Source organism: Lagopus leucura, unplaced genomic scaffold (genome assembly GCF_019238085.1).
Source record: "Lagopus leucura isolate 7727_CA_CO unplaced genomic scaffold, USGS_WTPT01 Super-Scaffold_100019, whole genome shotgun sequence".
NCBI lineage: Eukaryota > Metazoa > Chordata > Aves > Galliformes > Phasianidae > Lagopus > Lagopus leucura.
This window is the reverse complement of record NW_024962273.1, coordinates 1,995,768-2,012,869: the sequence shown is the minus strand read 5'-3', so window position 1 is coordinate 2,012,869 and position 17,102 is coordinate 1,995,768. Positions and strand designations below refer to the sequence as shown.

At 42.9% G+C, this 17,102-nt stretch overlaps 1 protein-coding gene across 11 annotated transcripts in view; it reads left to right on the top strand.

Annotated features, from left to right (window-relative positions):
* The window catches only part of MBD5 (methyl-CpG binding domain protein 5), a 130,447-nt gene that overhangs the window by 107,754 nt on the left and 5,591 nt on the right, over positions 1–17,102 (top strand). For 8 of the 11 annotated variants that reach the window (XM_042878022.1, XM_042878020.1, XM_042878026.1 and 5 more), the window contains 4 exons: positions 2,403–3,431; positions 5,010–5,221; positions 6,779–7,987; positions 13,566–13,678. In XM_042878022.1, the coding sequence (XP_042733956.1) occupies positions 2,403–3,431; positions 5,010–5,221; positions 6,779–7,987; positions 13,566–13,678 (2,563 nt within the window). The remainder of the gene's footprint in view (positions 1–2,402; positions 3,432–5,009; positions 5,222–6,778; positions 7,988–13,565; positions 13,679–17,102) is intronic. The other 3 variants (XM_042878031.1, XM_042878030.1, XM_042878027.1) reach the window with 3 other exon arrangements.

Here is a 17,102-nt window from a genome sequence, read left to right as displayed (position 1 = left end):
GGGTGTCTGTGTGCCCGGGGCAGCTTCACAGCAACTGCAGCAGGCAGTGATGCTCTCCTCTTTTCTTCTGCTCATCCCCTCTGTGGCTCTCCAGCTTCTCAAGTCCTGGCTGCAGTTCATGCACATCCCTCTCTTCTGCTCAGAATCCATCAAGACTTTTTTTCAGTAGCAATCAATTGCCTAATTAATCTGGAGAGAGGACAAGCGTTGCTCTGCACCTCTCAGATTAGGTCTCCAGAAGCTTTATGTGGGATAGAAAGCAGACCAGTGCACAGACAGAATCCTAAAGCAACAGTTTTCTGAGTCTGGGCTTTGCTTTCTTGCAGGTGATTGTGTGATCGTTTACCTCTGTGGTATGAAAAATAAGATCATAAATGAAAAATAATTCGGAATAAGGATTAGGTCCATTTGAAAGTACCAAAATTAGGTTTGATACTCATGAGTATACACTGTGTGTAGAAGAGTTTCGGCATGCCTGAATTAAAAAATCTCTCCATGTGCTGCTTAGCACGTGGTGTGGTTGTTAGTGGTGAGGGAAGCCTTCCTCATCTGCTGAGCAAAAACCTTGGGTGTGTGTCTCTGTTCCTGCTGCCAGGTAAAGGGTTCCATACACAAATGCAGCCTGGAACAGTACCGTGCATTAGGAAGCCAAGTATATCTGACTGTTCCTGTCCCTGAGGCTGAACTGGAGGTAGCCTGTGCTGCATGACATGAGTTCTTATGGAGAAGGCCGTGTGAAGATATTTGTGTGGTGTCGGTCCTTTGTAAGGTAGATCACAGCTGGAGAAAGTACCCGATTGGAAAATAAACAAAAAAAACCCACAAAAGCAAACAAACAAGCAAACAAACCCATCCTTTGTTTTGTAAGCAAGAAGGTTTTGTCCCAGTGCCTCATCCTCCCTGAAGAGCAGCATCTGTCAGTTAATGTGCACTGCCATCGTCCCTGGGGTGTACTGGTCTGCCACAAACCTGCCCGCAGTGTTTGGGAGTCTTGTAAAAGTCTTTTCACCAATGAAACAAGAGGAATTTGCTTTTAGCCACAGAGATCTTAAAGATGTTTATATAACTTCTCCAAAAATGCATTGTACAGTGCTTTGGAGATGAGTGCAAAAGGAAACAGGCAGTTTGGATTCTTTGGGATTTCCTCATTGAATTGGAGTAACCAGAGTGTATGGCTGCGTTAGAAATAAATGCAAGTGCAATTGCAAAGATCTGGCCTTTACCAAATCTTGGCTCAATGCAGTACCTCCATTCCTGCATCATCTGCAATTCCAAATGCAAAGCCATAAGTGGGACTGCAGTGGGATGTATGTTTTCAGTGCATGGTTTGTTTTGTTATCCTCAGGTGCTTCTCCTTTCCGAGTTCCAAGCAGCTGCCCAGAGAAATGTGCTTGTCACAAAGCTGGTTTCATTGCCTTGTTAACATGTTTCTCCTCACAGCAGAATAGGATACCTTGTGCTTTTTTAATTAGTCTGCACTTACTTCGTCTTTTGTTAATTTATTATCTGATTTCTTTATAGAAGTGTCATAGTGATACCTGCAAGAGAGCATATGGACTTTCTTCTCATGCAATCAGTGCAATGCCTCATGAGCTGTGTTAGTTTTGCACCTTTTTGAGTAGTCAGTACGTTACAGTACTTGAAAAAAATGGTATTTTGAGCTAGGAGTGACATGAAGATTGGATTCTGCTCATGCCAATTGAAGGCATGGCTGCATGTCCCTTTCCAGCTAGTATTTGTTTAGAAAAATGATAACTGACACTTTCAGATAATCAAGGTGGTTTTGTATCAGCTGTGTTTTCAGGGCAATTGAGAATGGAAAATAGTTTTATTGCATCAAAGCCCCAATTTAATCCTTCTTTAGTTTTACATTTTTCTAATGTACTTTCCATACATGTTCTTACTGTTTGCTCTCCAATGCATTGCAATGTGAATAAAGAAGAGTGTGGTTCAAAGTAATTTCACTTGCTTTAATTCTCTCAGAAGAGCATAAGTTTCACAGTTGCACTTGGGTCATTTACTTTTCATTCATGTCTCACCTTGATATTTCATCCTGGCAGTTAATTTAGTATTGGTCCATCATGATGTAAATGGAGCTATGATTGCTTTTAGTTTTACACTGGCCAACACTTGTATGACTGAGATCCCCTTAAATCCTCATTCAGAGACATGTGAGAGAAGTACAGGCGTGTTAAAGAATTGCTGATGAGATGTGCACAGCCAGTACTAATGAAGTAGCTGATGCAGATTCCTTTGTATTTTAAGTTTTGATGCTCAAAACGTTTTTTTTTTTTCCTGTATCCAACGTTGCTGTTTTGGATTGGCCCAGTTACTTTATGACTTGGATGACTGTCTCCCAGCAGGCAGCATACTCTTAATATTCTTGTTCTTTTGCATTGCAGGGGGTTCGGGACCATCATCATCAATAGCCATAGCTGGCACCAGCCAACCTGCCATCACCAAGACAACATCTGTTCTTCAAGATGGTGTTATAGTCACTACTGCAGCTGGAAACCCACTTCAGAGCCAGCTGCCCATTGGGGGTGATTTCCCTTTCGCTGGCCACGAACACTCGCTTCATTTCCCGCAGAACAGCTCTTCAAACAACAATCTTCCACCTTCTTTGAATCAAAACCTCCTCAGTTCTCTACCTATCTCTTTGCCAGTGAATCAGCAACATCTCCTAAGCCAGAATCTATTAAATATACTGCAGCCTTCAGCAGGAGAAGGCAAGTCTGAGGTCAACCTCAACCCTTTAGGTTTTCTCAACCCGAATGTAAATGCTGCTTTAGCTTTTCTCTCCAGTGACGTGGATGGGCAGGTATTACAGCCTGTTCATTTTCAGCTTCTAGCAACCCTCCTCCAGAACCAAGCCCAAGCAGCTGCCATGCTTCCCCTACCATCTTTCAATCTGACCATCTCAGATTTGTTGCAACAGCAAAATAACCCTTTGCCCTCAGTAACACAGATGACAGCCCCACCTGACCATTTGCCAAGCAATCAGTCAGAAAGCAACAGGGTTGAGACCCTTTTAAGCAACCCCTTGGGGAACCCTTTACCAAGCTTTTCAGGCACTGACACTACTTCTAACCCCCTGCTCCTCCCAGCTGTCTCTGGGGCCTCAGCATTAATGGCCTTGAATCCCCAGCTGGTGGGAGGTGTCCTGAACTCTGCATCGGGCAACACTGCTAATCATCCAGAGGTTTCCATAGCCACCTCCTCCCAAGCAACCACTACCACAACCACTACATCATCAGCAGTGGCAGCACTGTCTGTCTCTACCCTGGGTGGTGGGACAGCAGTGGTGTCAATGGCAGAAACATTGCTGAACATATCTAATAATGCTGGGAATACATCTGGTCCAGCTAAACTCAACAGTAACTCTGTGGTGCCACAGCTACTTAACCCTCTACTGGGGACAGGTCTGCTTGGTAAGTTCAATTTCTTCACAGATATAAAAGGAAAAGTAAGGAGGGGTGGGGTGGGGGAATTTCTGATTCTAGTTTCTAAAGATGACACTTTATCATACTTTTTTGTAAGGCTTTTGTATGTTACAGCTTGTTTATAATTGCTCCTGTACGGCATTTGAACTATATTCTAATTCTATTCAATAAGATTTAATACTGGTTTTGGAAATTATTTTATATTCTATTCTTAATTCTGATGCCACCTACACCGACTGCATACACCTTACAGTTCTCTAATCAAGTGGACTTGGTTCATTTTTCAAGTCTTCAAGCATAGGTGCATCTCTGGGATGCAGTGCTTCATTTCAAGGGCGTGTGGCATCACAGGGTTAGTACGAGTAGCTGTGCAGTAGGTGAGAAACGGCCAAGCACCGCTTTCCAAATGAATCAGAAGTGCCAAAGCCATCAGAAAGCACACTGCCTGTAAAGCAGATACATCGAGCACTCGAAGCTTTGCAAGTTCAAAGAGGAAGGCTGCCCTTCTGAGCCCTTTGTTGTGCGTTTATGTTTCCTCATTTCTCTGGTGGGTTTTTTTTTAACTTTATCTTGGAGCTTAGGTGGCCAGGGTGTTTCACTGACAAGAACCGACAGCCCAAACCAAGTGCTAAAGTCCTCAAATATGAGGTTTTCACCCATGACTTTTGATGATTTTTTCCTAGAATACGTAGTGTGGGCAGTACTCCTCTGCTGTTTGGACTGCAGCAGGAGGAGGAAAAAATACTGGCAGAGCTGATAAGTGTGGAACCCTCATGCCTACTTGCTAAATGGCTACCAGGAAGTCAAACCCTCCTTGACCTATGTCATGTCAGATACAGCGAACCAGAGATGATGCAAATGCAAATCTTAAGGAAAACATTAAATTTACATGAAAAAAGCTTGTAAATTGATACATTCCAAAGCTTTGTTACTTCCCAGCCATGTATACTCCAGTAAAACCAGAATTGTTACGTACAGTGAGATTTTCATATTGCACAAAATGTCAGTGCAGTGATTTCTCTAGAATGTTTAAAAAAATTGCCTAGGGTATGGTGTGACGTGTCTGTGATCCAAAAAGCCTTTGCTCACTTGCAACTAGATCGCGTTATTTTGTCGTAGCTAATGCAACAAATAGTTTTGTTGGGGTTTTTAAATTATTTTCTCTTTTTTTCTCTCTCTCTCCTCCTCCTCTCCCCCCCTCACCACCTCAGTACTGTTTGAAGCAGTCACTCTTTGGAAACTAGGAGTAAGATCCCAAGACACCGAGTATCATAGAAGCTCATTGTGCCATACTTGGCTCTGTACCGTTCCAAAAGCAAAGATAGTCGTGTCAGAAACTGTTAGAGTCCAGATAGATGTGACATGCAAAAGAAGCAAAACTGAAGAAATAAAGGAATAAGGAGTAGGAGACGCATGCCTTGAGGACCGTTCCATAGAAGATTGAAGGGGAAAAGTGTGGTTTTACACAGGCATTTGCTTAGCGCTCAGTCGAAATTTGAGCTGAGGAAATTCCTCCTGCTTGTTGAAAAGTGTACTGACTTACGTTTCCCTGTGTTTGAATTACAGGTGACATGTCATCTATAAACACTACTTTGAATAACCATCAACTGAGTCATCTCCAGTCACTATTAAACAACAATCAGATGTTTCCTTCAAATCAGCAGCAACAGCACCTTCTCCAGGGGTATCAGAACATGCAGGGCTTTCAAGGCCAGCCCCCAATTCCTGGCCCAGCTAACAACCCCAACCCCATGGCATGTCTGTTCCAAAATTTCCAGGTAGAAAGCAAAATGAAATCCATATTCGAACTTATGTGCAAGTCTCAGTAGGTAAAATCGTATCCTCTGTAGTTGGATTTTTTTTTTCCCCTTTTTTGTTTTGTTTTGTTTTGCTGAATGTTTAAGACAGCGTGACCAATGCAGCTGCTCGCCTCTTTCACTAGTTTTTGAGTTTTGCAAGTTGGTAACATTTGTACTGAAACTTGGTATTTTCTGTCTTAGCAACTGGCTATAGTTCCTTTGGGAATGGTTCTGCTCAATGTATTGGAAAAATAATAGGCTGTGCATGTTCTGACAATTACTGTGCATTTTCAGCAAAACTGTTTTCCATTCTGAAAAAAAAGGATCATAAATTCCCTTTTAGACCACTCTGCAATTCAGGGGTGAGAAGGAAATGTTGATAGCACTCTGCAGTAATTAGAAACTTAAATGATTATAGGTGACTACGTACCAGCCCTCTCATACATTCCCACTAAGACTGAATGGAAGAGCTGGCTTGGATGTAGACTTTATAGACTGACAAAACCAGGGATGAGCAGGAACATACAGTGGCAAATTGAGCAAAAGCAGCAATACCTCCCTGCTGTCCTACTGAACAGTTGTTCATCATCCAACGCGAACTGTTCAACTAACAAACTAACAGAAGCATAGCAACTGAAATAGTTAATAAAAGCAGAGTTACAGTCTGTGTTTGTTAGTACTCAGTATGGCTGCAGAACTTGAGATGTGAAGATGGATGCGTGCATGCTGCCAAAAAGTGGTTTTTTCCCTTAAGAAGGAAAAAGAAGACGTGTCATTCTCTCAGTGTAGACAATTCACTGCTACTGCAAAATCAGTCCTCTAACCGCCTGTTACCTCCCTTGGTTTGTGAATGAATTCTCATAGCTTCATCTCAGTATTTTTGTTGCTTCAGTTATATAAATAGTAGTGGTAAGTACTTAAGGGAGCTTTTGGAAATATTTTGCCCTTGTTTGAAGCATTTTTTTTGGTTGCAGCAGTATTAGTGGCAGCGTCCTCACTGCCTACATGTGTGACTAGAAATATAAAACACACAGTTACTTCCATCTGAAGGTCGCAGTTTGCTGTGGCCGTGCCTGACATTACAGATGCAATACTGAGGGGTGCAGGAATGGTTTACACGGGTCTGAAGGAAAGGCATCCCATGAGAGAAGCACATGACTGAAAGGCAGAGAACAGAAATGCTAGTCAGTCAAAAAAGAACAGTGATGGCCTACATTCCAGAAACAGAAGGAGGGATGTAGAGGGAGCCCAGAGGGAACCGCTGGTAGGGAGGGCCAAAGAAAATTCGGGGGTCTGAAGAGGAGCAAAACAGAACAGTTGAGAACAGAAATATTGAAGTACTTTGTGGTATTGTTGAAGATTTGGGAGAGAAAAGGGGGGAGCCTCTAAAAAGACTCTGAAAAAGGAGTTGAGAACATAGGCTCAGTGGTAGGTTGTGTCATTTCCATTTTTTTCTAATTAAAATGAGACAGTTTTCTGTTGAAGTGGAATTTTAAGCACAGTAGCAATTTCCATCTTTCTCTCTACTTTTTTCAGGTGAGAATGCAGGAAGATGCTGCTGCCCTAAACAAAAGAATGATCACTCAGATGGGAATGGCACCGGTTCCTGAGAGCTCCAACGCTATGCTTCCTCCTTTCCAAGAAACATCTTGTGATTTGCAGCAAAGAACTGAACCAGCTCTTGGTCAACAGGCAAAGGATAACCTCAATGTCGCTGCTCAGGGTGATACATCAGTGGATGCGATCTACAAAGCAGTCGTAGATGCTGCAAGCAAGGGAATGCAAGTAGTGATCACCACTGCTGTTAGCAGTACCACACAAATGAGTCCCATTCCAGCTTTGAGTGCCATGAGTGCCTTCACAGCCTCAATTGGTGACCCGCTAAATCTCTCTAGTGCTGTCAGTGCAGTAATCCATGGAAGAAACATTGCTGTTTCTGATCACGAAGGTAGGATAAGGAACACTAGAGGAACGCGAGTACTGAAGAATTCAGAGCATGGTAAAAATTCAACTGAAGGGGATGGGTATGAATATTACAAACCAACAAGTTGTAACACGCCCAAAAAACAGTGGGAAGGGGAGCAAAGTCCTGTCAGTGAGATAAATAGGTGGAAATGTGAGGAGTTTCTAGACCACTCCACCCATATCCATAGTAGTCCTTGTCACGAAAGGCCCAACAACATCTCCACACTGCCATTATTGCAAGGCGAGCAGCATCAGATACTGTTATCACAGCGAAACTGTCAAAGTGATAAAATGTTGGAGGAGAATTTCAGGTATAACAATTACAAAAGAACTATGATGAGTTTTAAGGAAAGACTGGAGAACACTGTGGAACGATGTGCACACATAAATGGAAATAGGCCTCAGCAGAACAGAGGATACGGGGAGTTGCTGAACACTTCTAAACAAGACCTGATTCTGGAAGAGCAATCTCCGAGCTCCTCAAATAGTTTGGAAAGTTCGTTAGTTAAAGACTACATCCATTACAATGGAGATTTTAATGCCAAAAGCATTAATGGGTGTGTGCCTAGCCCTTCAGATGCTAAAAGCATCAGTAGTGAAGATGACCTAAGGAATCCAGATTCCCCTTCTTCCAATGAGCTGATACATTACAGGCCGAGGACGTTTAATGTTGGCGACTTGGTCTGGGGCCAAATCAAAGGACTGACTTCATGGCCTGGAAAGCTAGTAAGAGAAGAAGACGTTCACAATTCATGTCAACAAAACGCTGAGGAGGGGAAGGTATATTTATATATATATGCACATATCTATCTATCTGTCTGTTTACATGCCCGTGTGTCCTAATGCTTATACAGATGTGTATCCAACCTCTATCTCAGTTCTTTATTTTTTTCTTTGTCTTATTTTAATAGTATAATTTTTTTCTTTGTGCTATATCTTGCAGAACTGAGTTTGTACCTAGTTATCTATTGCAAAATTTCTGGCCATATTTTGGCTTGATGATGCTTCCCTAACTGGTTTATGCACCAAAGGCTTGCTACACAAAAGAGATCTTCAAGAAAAAATTGTTAGCCTAACACGTGTGTCTATAGCTGAACTATAGCTGTGTCCAAAAGAACAGATTGAATGCGTAAGGAGTGTGACATCTAAAAGTGGTTGGAACTGCAAAAAGGAAAAGTGTGATCTAATGGGAGTGAGGAGTCTGTAATAAGAAAAGCTGTGCTGAGTGATACATAAGCTCTGTGATGAAATGCATGGGTACCTTCGTCCTGAAAGGAGGTCTGCAATATCTTACAGCAGGGAAAGCTTTTTAATTTGCTCTTTTGTCGTAAAATCCAGAGTTTTGAAAACCAATTGTGTGCTTGTCAGAGAAGGTATGAGAATATTTCAAATTCTAGTCTATGCTGGGTGTATAAAATCATGTTTTTGTGGCTTTCCCAATCTGTTTCATATCTTCCTTATGTAAATGTTTTCTAAGTGCCAATTTGAAAAAAAAAAAAAAAAAAGCAAATTTAAGAAATTAGTAAGTAGAAAAGAAAGACCTTACAAAACATTTTACCTCGGGCACAAAGAATGCAAACCACTTGAAAATTTAGTATTTTCATATACTCATGCCTGTTGGATTGCATGACAGCAGTCATAAAAACGTAAGAAAGGCCACAGTAGGTTGGACCAAAGTACTCCCTTACCCTAGAAGTGTCCAGCAGCAGCTGTCCAGCAGAGACTACAAGGACAGGGTGAGGAGCTCTCCACCATCAGCCTCTGCATCCCACCAGAGTGCAGCTCAGGAACTTCTGAGCCCCATCTGCTGTCTGTTGTAACCATAGCTGTTCTCCCTGCACTGCCCATAGAGTTATCTGAGGCTGATGCACAAACATAATTTCCTCCAACAATCCCAATTCTAGAGGAATTGGTAGTATAAGTAATTGGAGCATTGCCTGGCCAGGATGGCTTCAAGCTTAGTTCAACAGAACTTGGCTTCTTCCTTGTTCTCCTTAGGCAGAGCGGTTTCAGAGCTCCCGTTTGAGTACATGAAACAAAAATATTCACTTCAGAGCACTCAGCATGCTTACTAACAGGACTGGTGTGCTGAACAGCTCGTTCCTTATAAAGGTTGGATCACCAAGTTGAAGATCGCTCTTATTAAGAGTATTAGCAAATGAGATAGGTCACAAAGTGCGAAAGACTGAAACTGGAAGAAGGAGGAGGTGAGCAGTGATGCTGTCCCATAGAAATGATGAATACGGCCTTCCAGTATTTGAAGGGAGCACATAAACAGGAAGGGGAACGGCTGTTTGTGAGGGTGGACAGTGATAGGACAAGGGGGAATGGCTTTAAACTGAGACAGGGAAGGTCTAGGTTGGATATGAGGAGGAAGTTTTTCACACACAGGGTGGTGAGGCACTGGCACAGGTTGCCCAAGGAGGCTGTGGATGCCCCATCCCTGCAGGCATTCAAGGCCAGGCTGGATGTGGCTCTGGGCAGCCTGGGCTGCTGGTTGGTGACCTGCACACAGCAGGGGGTTGGAACTGGGGGAGCACTGTGCTCCTTTGCAACCCAGGCCATTCTGTGATTCTATGATCCTTGCATTGCATGTGTGCTCAAAGTATGCATTTCTGTTAGCTTCACATATCCGTATTTATAAGATTGTTTTGGTACATTTTAAAAGCTTATTTTTGATAACCTTTATAAAGAACTGTTCTTCATTTTTTTTCATTTGCATTCCTTAGCCATTTTTAACTTTTCTCTCAATTTGTGGTTACCAGAATGTATGATTGCTCTTTGTGCACATTTCCTTTAATTTTGCCTCTTATGTGCATTATGTGACCATACTGTGTAACACAACATTTAGTGGTATAGATGTAATTGTGTACAGAAGCACAAACAACAGGAAAGCAATGTATGGATCCCTTCCACGCCACGGAAATGTACTTTGCCATCAAACACGTGGGGATGCAGCAGAGGGACTGACTCAGTTTTTCTCCAGGAAGGCCCATGGATCACCTCTCACATCAGAAGGCCTCTCATTTACTAATAACTAAACGTGTCTATGTCTCCTTCTCTCCAACAAGAAGTGCAGAGTGAATGACCACTCAGAGGTCAGGATGTCAGTTGAAGTGTGGGATACAGGGAGCTATGAAAGAGAAAAGTATGAAAACGTGCATGTGCTGTGCAATAGTTGTGTTTCCAGCTGAACTCTCATGCACAGTGGCTATCTATGCAAGTGTCCACACGCTCCCGTAGCAATGTGTTCAGCCCCGTCCTTTGGGTGTTTGGGCAACCTGCCCTGAAAAAAAATAGTCCTCCAAAAGTCTGCACTCCAGAAAATCCTGAAATGTTGTCATTCATGGTGGGAATTGCTGTTAGCAGCAGTTCTGGAAACTGTATTTTCAGAGGAGCTGTGTTAAATAGCCTTTTAAATATTTGTGTAATCAAATGTTAACTTCCCTTCCTGCCCTGCGTGGAAGCAGGAGTTGGACTCGATGGTCCCTTCCAACCTGGGATATTCTATTCTACTGTACCATTGCTATAGCTGTGTTGCAGGGTATCACTGTAAGTTGTTACGTTCTCTGTTCTTGAAATCATACTTTAATTTGATTTTTATTTCCATTTACAAAAACGTGGGCAGTAAATGTAATGGTACTTCTGTGTGCAGAGCAGCTGGAGTGGTGCATTAATGCATGTCACAGGTGTGACCCCCACGGGGCCTCCCATTAGTTCTGCTCTGTGTTCCTGAGCAAAGCTGTCTGGGAAGGTGCTGCTGCTTTCCTTCTGGGGATTTTTGCTTTTTGCTGCAATGGATGTATGTCAAATGGCCTAAAAGCAGCATTTCAACAGAGGGGTTTATAGTTGCAATAATTATCCACTATTTTGTGCCCAGGAACTACGCTGATAGTCAGCCTCCTCTCTTTGAAAGCACAGCTTAATTTCTCTCAGATTTTACAGCTAATTAGTACCTGATGCTAAAGAGTTCACAATAGGAGAAAGCAAGTTTTGGTGCTTCATGACAACTCGGCTTCTGAACATTCCTTATAGACTGGCATACAACACTGGGCTTTTATCAGCCCGTAGAGATATTTCCCCAAGGAAGCTGAGCTTTTCTAGTGCTAGAGATAGGTGTGATTTATCTGTGTCCTGGAAATCCAATCTGTATGTATTATTTACTGTTGTAATGGGTTATTGTAAATGAAGGCATGTGATGTGATTAATCCCAACGTATCTGTTACAGTTGCTGATAATACTGTGTTCCATTAGCCATGTGCTGCTGCTACAGAAAAGTGCTGGTGGGTGGCGGTGGATTTGTTTCTGTTTTACTGTCATGCTGTCATGAAATTCCAATGAGGAAGATATTCTTTTCTTTGTAATGTAACACGAGTCCTTTTTTAATCAAACACAGTGCTAATTCTTCATGCAAATGTCTACATTTGAACTTTCTCATGTACCTAATGGCAGACATGTCCAGCACTCTGCAAAGTTTGTCCCTCTGTCTCTACATACCCATATAGATATCTAAATTTTATGGCTGAGAATGCCATACAGCTTGAGTAACCATGACAGCGTTGCCTCATGGTGCAGTTCCAGGTGTAAAGCATCAGGATGATCCCATTACCACCATTTAATTCTGCTCAGTTTGAAAAATGTGTTTTTCCATAGCGCTTTTTCTTGCAAATGTGCTGTGAGATGAAGGACTGAACCTGAGCTCAGATAGGAGCGCTGCCTCTGCCAGCTGCGTGGCAGTGCTGAGCCCACAGCAGATCACAGCTGCACCCAGCCTGCTCTCATCACGTGTGCTTTCTGCTCTCCTGTTTATCCATAAAAACTCAGCAGCTTTGCAGCAGGCTGTGCATGCATTTGTGCTTTTACAGAGCCACGTTAGGACTCAGCCTCACTTTAACAGTAACCATAGCTGTAAGGGAGAAGTGCCACAGTCTGTGCTTGGTGAGCCCTGTCTCATGAGAGCAGAAGCCTTGCCTCCTTATGTGCCACCCTCACCAGGAACTGCTGGTCTTTAAGGTTGCTGTGGCTGCTCTTTGTTATCAGATATGTGAGTTCCAAACATGAGCATTGCTCTAAACGCATATTTGATTTGCCATTATTTCCAGGCGTTTTGACAACTTGCTCACTCATTAACATCAGATTGTCACATCTAAAATAAGTGCCATTGTGAATAGATAAGTTATTTAGAAATTGAAAGGTTGAGTTTCAAGTCGTGTTCAAATTAACGTTCAGGGTTGTATATAGACATGCTTAATAAATTGGTATTTGCAGAGTTAGTTTGCTTTGTGTCAAAAGACAGGGTGTACTTTTTAATGAAACGAATGCTCCGTAAGGTTCTTGTGATGTTATGCAAATAAGTCAGCAAAATATAATGGTGTGCCAAAGAAGGAATTTATCAGCTCATTTTCTTTTAAGTGGTGTGTTTTAAACATCTTCTGTTTTGTTGTTCTTAAAAGCAGAAATGGCTGCGAATCAAATTTAAGCAATACCAAGAGTTGAGTGGAATTAATGTTTTGATGATAAGGTCCTGCAGACGATGCCTTTGGTTTTCTTTCACGTCTGCATTGTTTGCAGCAGCACTGCCTGGTACCACTGGTCAGATGCTGTGGTTTATTGCTCAGAAGATAACAATTCTGGTTGATCCGGGGAGAAATGAAGTTTGCAGTTACAGTGCCTTCGACACCAGCTCAGCAGCCCTGTGCAGCACAGCCAGCTTTGTTACTGACTCAGCAGAGCACTAAAAGCATGTGCTTAAGGCCAAAAAATTGGAAAGATCTTCCCCAAGCTGGTTGAATTAGTCGGGCACTGGTTGGAAGTCATTCACTCAGCATGCACAACCAGCTCTCATCGCACACCAGCCTCCTCAAGGCCAGAACCCTTTAGCTGGAGCATGGGTGTGCCAGCAGCGCTGCTGGGCTGGGACCTGAAATGTGAGGGCATGTCAAACCTTCATGTCGTGGTGTCTGTTGGAACTGTACCATGTGCATTAGGCACAGTGCTGTTGTAACACATCCGAGGAGCTCCAGGGATACCAGGTGTGGCTGTGGAGTGAGTACACAACGTGAGGCTTCAACAGCAATGTTTGTATTAATGCTGTAAAGACAAACTGTGTTCTGAAGTATTACTTTTCCCTCTTAGTTTTGTTTTCTTACGTGCTGTGTTTTTGTTCTTACACTTGTATTGGCAGTGTGGACACGGAGAGAAATTCTGATGCATACATGCGCGTCTGAGGGGGTGCACACATAGTTGTACATTGATTTCTTCTTTGCTGGGACGTTGTGTCTTACGGATGCGGTGAACTTTAGGCTCCGCAGTAATGCATGTCTAGCAGTAAAGTAAAAGCAGTGTTTGATAATTGCAGGTCTGGGTAATGTGGTTTGGTGTTCATACCTTCACTCAGGTGGAGCCAGAGAAGTTGAAGACACTAACAGAAGGTCTAGAAGCTTACAACCGAGCCAGGAAAAGGAACAGAAAGTAAGTGTGTGCTCATTTGTTTACCAATGGGATGAATAATCACATTCTTTTGCTTCCAGGGACTCCTTTTGGGGACCCTTGCAGATCTGCCAAAATGAAAAGTTAATTTTCTGAATTCCTTGTGCTGGTTGTGATAATCATCCGAGATCTTTGATATCTGCATTTTTATTGCATCTTCTGATATTTACTGTAGCCTTTGTAAAATGTCAGCCTGCTTGTTTGAGCTTTCATGTGTGGGATTCTAATTTACAGCAAAAAAAAAAAAAAAAAAAAAAAGTTATTACATCCAAACTGCTCTGACCAAATCCAATTTTTCACAAGATCTGCCCTTCTTATCTCTTCCCTCTCCCTCTGTTGGCTGCTGCAGCAGGCAGAGCCCACCTGTATTCGGATGAGTTCTGTTGTTTCACGTTGCAGAGGAGCTTCTGGCAGTGGCTCAGGGCTGGCTGCAGTTAGCCGGGCAGCAGCTCCCATGCAGTCACACACCTCTGACCTGCTTGGTTTCCTCTCACCTTTTGGCCTTCGTTCACAAACGTGCAAGGATAGAAAGACTGGGAAACATGAAGAGGTGAAGCATAAGCGTACACAGAAAGAGGAAAATGAAATTGGCTTTCAGAGAACAAAATCTTGATGGCTGTCAAAGGACAAGGGTAGAGATGGGGGTTATTCTGGGATGGTGGTGTTTATTTGCTGTTGTGGTGAAAACGCATCGCTCTGTGAGAATTCAGTCAGTTTGCAGTGCTGCCTTCAGAACAATAAACACAGACTTTCAGAAATTAAATAATTATTTGCCCTCAGCTCCTTTTAAGGTGTAAGCTTTTCCTCTATTTATATGTCATGCGGTGCTTAGGAGAAATATTTTTAATGCCAGCGAGACAACGTTGGGTTTCTTTCAACGCCATCCTCTGAACATCCGAGTGCAGTCTGAGGGCGAGCACTGAGCAGCCAGAGGGCTGCTGGCACCCCCAGCTATTGCTGCTCCCTGAAGCAAAATACACAACTTGAGGAAGGTGGCAGCAGCAGCACGTGGAAAGAGGAGCTGGAGCTGGAAGAAGCAATGCAATTTAAGAAGAGCTCCCGTCTTCTGGTTTGCAGTTGTTTACTTAGCAGATTGCAAGGGTTGACCAGAATTGCAGTGAGCCCAGTCGCCTTTTTGTGGCATTACTGGTTCTGCATCATTGCTTGCACTTTAGGAAACAGCAGCTGTCAGGTACCCCAGCAGCTTGGGGCCTCAGGTGCTCCTTTTCATAGGGTTACTTCACAGCCCATACAGGTTTTTCTCCATATTTCTACTTCTATATATTTTATGTTTCAAATGTTTTGCTCGCTCTTTGTGGACCAGAGGGTAGCTCCTTCTCTTTGACCTGTGCTCTGCGCTGAATGTATCTGAAACAGCTTTCGACCTCTTTATGGTCTGCTGTGGTGCCTGTGCCTCTTATTCTACATGAGATCACAATTTTGGAACATCAAGTTGGACACTTCTATAATAAAGAAGACAGGCAAAGAAGTCCAAGAAAATATGGACTAGCAGCACATCAGTTCAGTGTCTTTAGCAGAGCAAGGTCAACATCCAGATCCTCAAAATGATGTTTCGTGCTTTGTGTCCCTACCATTAGGAAAAAAATCCTACCTAGTAGGAACGCTTTCTTCTATGACAGAGCAGTCAGGCAGTGGCACAGTTGCCCAGGGAATGGGGGCTCATTGACCCTGGGGCTGTCCCAGAGCTGTGGGGAGGTGGCACTGAGGGCTGTGGGCAGAGGGCGCTGGGCTGGGCTTGGGGATCCTAGAGGTCATTTCCATCCTTAATGATTCTATTAAGACTTTAAGCTCTCCGCCTCAAACGCTGTGGTGCTTGCAGGTTGTTTCTGATCACAGGCAACCTGTTGCATATGTTCAACTGATGTCAGGTTTTCTGGTTGTCAGGGTGTTGCCTGCTGTAAATGATATCTCAGTGAAGGGCCTTTCTGAAACATTGGCTCGCTTGAGGGCAGTTCATTATCTTCATAGTGAAGTGTTGCTATTAAAAATACGTAGCAGCAGCGTCTTAAGACTGCATGTCATCGTTTGTATATCAAATACTTTAAAAAGGCTGTTGGCACTACTGGCAGTAATTACATGAGCATCTAGTGGGGGTGGAAAAGACCTCAAGCAGTCGTCTAGCCAAGCTTCTACCCAAAGGCAACACATGAAGAAATCAACCTCCTATGTAATATTGCTTTGGTTATTTTAATTGCTAGTGCTAGTGACAGTGAACATCAGCCTAGATGAAGTCACATCAGTCATTTTTTGCTTTGCCATACTTCCTATTGTGTTTATGGGGGAAAAAAAAGAAAAAGCCACATCCCCAGTAAAAAACTACACCCTGATCCTTTTAATAGGGAAAGAGTGGAAGTGTTCTGTGCCATTTCAGTGTTCGCCAGCATCGTGTTAGAACTGGTTACTACTGAAATGCTGCTGGACACTGAATATCCCAGCGGTTTCTTGCTGAATCACCTCCAATGCTAATGTGTTGAAGCACAAATTCAAACTTACAGTGTCAGCGCAGGATTTTTGCTGCTGCAAAAGCTGTAGCAGTGTGCATACCTGTAGAATGAAGTGTTGCAGTTCCTTCTAGCTTTCATTGGAAGCTCTGAGCAGTGCAGGTTGTTTGTGCAGGCACATCTGTCCTTACCTAATGCCATTCACTGGGGACATTTTGTAGAACGGAGCTCATCAGTGCTGTTTGGAATTGACTTCTATTAACTCAATTTTGGGGAAATATTATGAAAAAGTATTTTGGTTTGGGTTTCCAAACACTGTTTGGTTTTTAGTTATCTGACAAAAAAAAAAAAAAGAAGGAGATTCTGAAACAGTAAGGGAAAAAATGTGGAAAAAACATATGTAGGGTTGCTGACAGAGCTTAGCGGTGATTAAATAACTTCCTGTTACATAAGGAATCTGAGATCTGAAAGCTGCTGCTAAATGACATTAAACTCAGCATTGCTATCAGATATTAATGAGGCTGTATTATAGATGGAATTGTTAATTGTTGCATTACCTGTCCAGGAAGTTACCAAACAATATTGTGCTGTCATTTATCGCATCCAAAGTTGCCATCACTTGTCCACACTGCCAAACCTACACTTGTTTTTGCAGTCCAGCTGCAGGGAGTCAGAAACCCACCTGGATATGTGTGGCTTTGTATGAGTCCGTTTCAGTTCATCTTACAATTTCTGTGGTCTGAGGGATGCTGATGTTCTATAGGAAAGACCCAACACCAGATTGCACGGAATGCTGGGTTACTGCCAAGTGCTCTTGTTCTCCACGATGCCATTTGTCTTGTGGATGCTGTAACTAACAGTACATGTCGCCGAAGTGCTGTCTTCTATTTTTCCTCTGTAATTCTAACACAAGCCTTTAGCCAGCATCATGTTATTTATAGATC